The 6,000-nt window shown below is 46.2% G+C and overlaps 1 protein-coding gene across 6 annotated transcripts in view; it reads left to right on the top strand.

Annotated features, from left to right (window-relative positions):
- EFR3A (EFR3 homolog A) overlaps window positions 1-6,000 on the top strand; it is an 89,655-nt gene that overhangs the window by 45,757 nt on the left and 37,898 nt on the right. For all 6 annotated transcript variants that reach the window (XM_081012559.1, XM_081012554.1, XM_081012557.1 and 3 more), the window contains exon 10: window positions 1,861-1,996. In XM_081012559.1, the coding sequence (XP_080868685.1) occupies window positions 1,861-1,996 (136 nt within the window). The remainder of the gene's footprint in view (window positions 1-1,860; window positions 1,997-6,000) is intronic.

Raw genomic sequence — 6,000 nt, 5'->3', positions numbered from 1 at the left:
ATACAACCAGTCCTTGAGAACTCTCTGTGTCACAGTGAGTCAGTGCACCTGGCTGTTAACCAGAAGGTTGGAGCTTTGAGCCCACCCAGGGATGGCTGTGGGCCAGATTGCTGCATTAGATTGCCCCCAGGGTCCTTTCCAGCTCTACAGTCCCATGATTCTAAGTGTATGGAGCCTGTGGTAGCTTCAAAATGTAAACGGATTATCTCCTAACTGGGATGGAATGCTGCAAGCGCATAGACTTGTTCCTGAAGGATTCGTACTCAAAGGCCTACCTATGGGTTGTTGAAACTGGCTGCTGCAGGCCCCAGGGACACGGACACACACACACCTATGGTGGTGCACCACTGCTGTCACAGTGAGATCTAATGTGGCTGAAGCTTCTGCTCCTTCATGCACCACAACACAAAGGTGTGTGGGAAAGTCTTTTTCTGTCCCCCACCCCCCCGGGAGGTGGGATGATGATACAGTTATTTGACAAGGGCACAAGGGACCCTATGCATGATGGATACCGTTCAGTTTCGTGGCACAAATAAATGGGTTTGGTTTCAATATTTAAAGCCCTAAATGTCCAGCTCCGAGGGCCTTCTGACAGTTCCCTCACTGCAAGAAGTGAGGTTGCAGGGAACCAGGCAGAGGGCCTTCTCGGTGGTGGCGCCTGCCCTGTGGAATGTCCTCCCATCTATCTGAATTTTAGAAGACATCTGAAGGCAGCCCTGTTTAGGGAAGTTTTTAATGTTTGATGTTTTATCGTGTTTTTAATATTCTGTTGGGAGGCGCCCAGTGTGGCTGGGGAAACCCAGCCAGATGGGCGGGGTATATTATTATTATTATTATTATTATTATTAGGCCAGAGTCCATAATTCTTTTTTGACTGCATCTTTCCACATGATCCCATCCCCTTTGGTGGGTTAACATCACATTTGGAGGAATATCAGGGACTGCCTTATGCTGAGTGAGACCATTGGACCATTAGATCAATATTGTCTACACTGGCTCTACAGGGTTTTTCCTCAGCCCTACCTGAAGATGCCAAGAACTGAACCTGAGACCTTCTGCATGCAAAGCAGATTCTCCACCGCTGAGCTATGGTCCTCCCCCAAGCTCTTGCTCTGGGTATCAACTCCTCTTGAACCTAGTTTTGCTGAAGCCCATCATATAATTATGTTGCACCAATGGCAGACTTTGGTAATCTGGGTAAACTGGTTCCTTGTGTGAGGATAAAATTTGGTGCCCTCAACTGGATCTCCTCAATTATGGCTCTTCTGAATTTTGCACCTCTTCAGATCAACACCTTTTGTGGGGGAACAGCCTGCACCACCCTAAATCTGGCGCTGGTTGCACATTTTCATCTGCTTGCTGAACCCTTTATATTTACCGTATTTTTTGCTCTATAAGACTCACATTTTCCCTCCTAAAAAGTAAGGGGAAATGTGTGTGCATCTTATGGAGCAAATGCAGGCTGCGCAGCTATCCCAGAAGCCAAAACAGCAAGAGGGATTGCTGCTTTTGCTGCGCAGCGATCCCTCTTGTTGTTCTGGCTTCTGAGATTCAGAATATATTTTTTCTTGTTTTCCTCCTCCAAAAACTAGGTGTGTCTTATGGTCTAGTGCGTCTTATAGAGCGAAAAATACGGTAGTTAATATGTGGGGGCCTAAACTATCTATCTATCTATCTATCTATCTATCTAGGAGTGGGGCAAGGGAGTAGAGATCTTTGTGCACAGCAGGTAAAACATTGTCAACACCAGTTAAGTGTTTCCTCGGGCAGTTTGCATGAGAAAGAGCATTTGGAATTAAAGATCACAGGAAGCAGCTTTTAATTTACAATTGAAACCGACAAGTATTTTTTGATTTCTAGGCGCAGTACTCTCATCACGTGATACAGGAAATTCTGGCACACCTAGATTCTCGCAGGAGAGATTTCCCCCGAGTCCGAGCGGGTATCATCCAGGCCCTTTTGCAAGCAGTGGCCATTGCTGCGAAAGGTTCCATAGGTAAGTGCCATGCTATGAGCATACAGTGGTGCCCCGCAAGACGAATGCCTTGCAAGACGGAAAACCCGCTAGACGAAAGGGTTTTCCGTTTTGGAGGTGCTTCGCAAAACGAATTTCCTATGGGCTTGCTTCGCAAGACGAAAATGTCTTGCGAGTTCCTGCGGGGTTTTTTTCCTCCCCCCCCTTTTTCCCAAGCCGCTAAGCCGCTTATCAGCTGATCCGCTAAGCCGCTTAACAGCTGATCCGCTAAGCTGCTTAACAGCTGATCCCTAAGCCGCTTATCAGCTGATCCGCTAAGCCACTAAGCCGCTTATCAGCTGATCCGCTAAGCCGCTAAGCCGCTTATCAGCTGATCCGCTAAGCCACTTAACAGCTGATCCCTAAGCCGCTTATCAGCTGATCTGCTAAGCCACTAAGCCGCTTATCAGCTGATCCGCTAAACCGCTAAGCCGCTTATCAGCTGATCTGCTAAGCCCACTAAGCCGCTAATAGCGCTAATCCGCTAAACCGCTAATGGGCTTGCTTCGCAAGACGAAAAAACCGCAAGACGAAGAGACTCGCGGAACGGATTCTTTTCGTCTTGCGAGGCACCACTGTATCTGGGCGGGATTGGACACTAATTCTTCATCATGTTGAGAGGAGCAAGTCTGGACCTGCTCAAGGGCACCGTTCATATCCATGTGGAAACAGGATGTGTGTTGTGATTGTGATGAAATAGAGCAGGGATGTCCAACAGGCCTATCGCGATCTACTGGTAGATCTCCAGTAGGTTTTGGTAGATCGCGGTTGATTGTTGGTTAATAATAATAATAATAATAATAAATTTATTATTTATACCTCACCCATCTGGCTGGGTTTCCCCAGCCATTCTGGGCTGCTTCCAACAAAATATTAAAATACAGTGGTCTGTTAAACATTAAAAGCTTCCCTAAACAGGGCTGCCTTCAGATGTCTTCTGAATGTCTGGTAGTTGTTTTTCTCTTTGACATCTGGTGGGAGGGCATTCCACAAGGCGGGTGCCACTACCGAGAAGGCCCTCTGCCTGGTTCCCTGTAACTTGGCTTCTCTCAATGAGGGAACCACCAGAAGGCCCTCGGCACTGGATCTCATTGTCCGGGCAAAAGGATGAAGGTGGAGACACTCCTTCAGGTATTCCCCTTTCCTCAGTGGTGGTAAAACAGAATTGGGCCCCGCCTCCTCGGCCCGCCCTCCATTGTTGCAGGATCTCCAGAATGGAACACGGAGCTTTTGCAGTGAGGCTGATTGTTTCCTTAGTGATCTTTTGGTGAGTGACTCTCCACCTTTCTCCCAGTGTGGTGTAGTGGTTAAGAGCAGTGGACTCGTAATCTGGTGAACCGGGTTCGCGTCTCCGCTCCTCCACATGCAGCTGCTGGGTGACCTTGGGCTAGTCACACTTCTCTGAAGTCTCTCAGCCTCACTCACCTCACAGAGTGTTTGTTGTGGGGGAGGAAGGGAAAGGAGAATGTTAGCCGCTTTGAGACTCCTTAGGGTAGTGATAAAGCGGGATAACAAGTCCAAACTCCTCCTCCTCCTCCTCCTAAAAAAGCTCAGCAACTTTTCCCTGAACACCTCCTCTCTCAGGAGTTGGCCGTCCCTGAAATAGAGATACTCTGTCCCCTACACTGGAGAAATCAGCTACCCGATTTTGGTCTGTGTCTACTGACTTTTATGTACATAGGTTTTATTTGTATGTTCCATCACCAAATGGACATGCAAGGACATTGGAGGTGGGTTAGGATACCAGACTAATGAAAAGAACAATGACATATTTCTTCCCTGCCATGTGATGAGCTGGATCGGGAAAGAAATATTGTCTTCCTTCCTCACTGAAATGTCTGGTTTTATATGTGTGTTAGATTTCTGTCCTACTCCCAAAGAAGTCCAGGGCTCCTTGAAACAGATGCAAATGGTTGCAAATGATTTAATAATCTAATAAGTAAAAGCAGCCCCATGATTTTCAGTCTAGACTTGAATTACTTTATTTTATTATAATTGTTTTGATACTATTCATATTTTTTCTCTGCCCATCCAGTTAATGGCAAAACCCCCTTAAATTCTTGATTTACATTATGAAGTGTTTGTTTTATTATTTTTTAATATTTAAAAGGATGCCATCATTTTTTTAGTCCCAAAGAGAACATTTTTATATCTGAAGTTGCAGATCAAACAACAGGTTGTGAAAGCATCGTCAGATGTGTGGAGGGGAAAAAAAATAAAAGAACAAACCAGTGACTCATTTCAAAGTTATGCTAATTATGGTGCAATCCAGCCAATTGCCTCATCTGTGTATTTTCATTTGGGAACATGCACAAATTGCTCCCAGTTGGAAGCCCTGACCGGCTAACAATGAACAGTAGTCTGGCACGATGTGTGTGTACTAGCTCATCAGCGCTTTGGGGAACAGCGAACAATAGTATAAATTGCAAATCCCAAAAATGATGGTGAGCGTGTGGTGGCAGTTTTCAGAAAGGCGTAAATAGCTGCGGCTGGAGGGGAGGAGTATGTTTGGAACACCCCTAATTTAAAGTTGCAGCAGAATGATGATTTGGTCAACATTTCCAGAACTCTTAAGGCTGAATTGGTTTAACTCCAGGACTTCTGGAGGTGGCAGTGGGAGGGTCGGGTGATAAACATGTCTGGTTTATGTCTGGTTATAAGGCCAGGAGAGAGTTGGCAGCGAAAAGCCAATTCTTGGGGTGGGAGTGGCGTGCTGAACTTTGGTTTCGACTTAATTTGATTTATTGCATTTCAATGCCTCTTTCCATTTCAACAAATCCCAACAACAACAAATTTACAAACAGTAAATAACAGCAACATTATTGAGCAATGCAAGTACAGCACAAATCATGTAATGTAATTAACAGATCATCCGTAGAAACAATTGCAATCTAGGACCCTCGTACCTACGGGACTGCCTCTCCTGGTATGTCCCACGGAGGACCTTACGGTCTTCAAATAAAAACATCTTGGAGGTCCTGGGCCACAGGGAGGTTAGGCTGGCCTCAACTAGAGCCGGGGCTTTTTTGGCCATGGTCCCAATCTGGTGGAACGCTCTGTCACAAGGGACTTGACATCTTTCCGCAGGGCCTGCAAGACGGAGCTGTTCCACCAGGCCTTTGGCCAAGGCACAGTCTGACCCCCCTCCTTTGGTAATCTTCATAGAACTCTAGCCCAATGGTTGCCATTAATGTGATTTGAATTGATTTTAGAATGAATTGATTTTAGAATGTATTTCAATTAATTGATTGTGATTTTATGTATACGGTGTTATTTTTACTGTTGTTAGCCGTTCTGAGCCCGGCTTTGGCTGGGGAGGGCAGGATGTAAATAAGTTGTTGTTGTTGTTGTTATCTATAAAACTCCACTGAGGAACCAGTAACTAAAAAATAAGCGTCACAATTGCAGCATAAGTCATATTATATGGTAAGCAAATCAAGAAGAGGATTAGGCAAATTCTTGGAGGGGAGGGCTATCGATGGCCACTAGCCATGATGGCTATCTTCCACCACCACAGTTGGAGGCGGCAATGCTCTTCCAAATACTCGTTGCTGGAAACAACGGGTAGGGAGAGGGCTGTTGTGCCTGAATCCTACTTGCTGCTTTCCCATAGGCATCAGGCTCGCCACTGTAAGAACACGACGCTGGACTGGATGGGCCATGATCCAGCAGCTTCGTCTTAGGTTCTTAATAAGGCATTAAGTGTTGGTGTTGACCTCTAAATGGCCTCGGCCCAGTATACCTGTAGGAGCATCTCTACCTCCATCGTTCAGCCTGGACAATGAGGTCCAGCGCTGAGGGCCTTCTGGCGGTTCCCTCACTGCAAGAAGCAAAGCTACAGGGAACTAGGCAGAGGGTCTTCTCGGTGGTGGCACCCGCCCTGTGGAGCACCCTCCCATCAGATGTAAAAGAGATAAAGAACTACCTGACATTGAGAAGACATCTGAAGGCAGCCCTGTTCAGGGAAGTTTTTAATGTGTGACATT

Source organism: Podarcis pityusensis (genome assembly GCF_964106645.2).
Source record: "Podarcis pityusensis genome assembly, chromosome: 7".
NCBI classification, from domain to species: domain Eukaryota; kingdom Metazoa; phylum Chordata; class Lepidosauria; order Squamata; family Lacertidae; genus Podarcis; species Podarcis pityusensis.
Note: the sequence above shows the minus strand (reverse complement) of the source record. Positions and strands in the feature narration are given on the sequence as shown.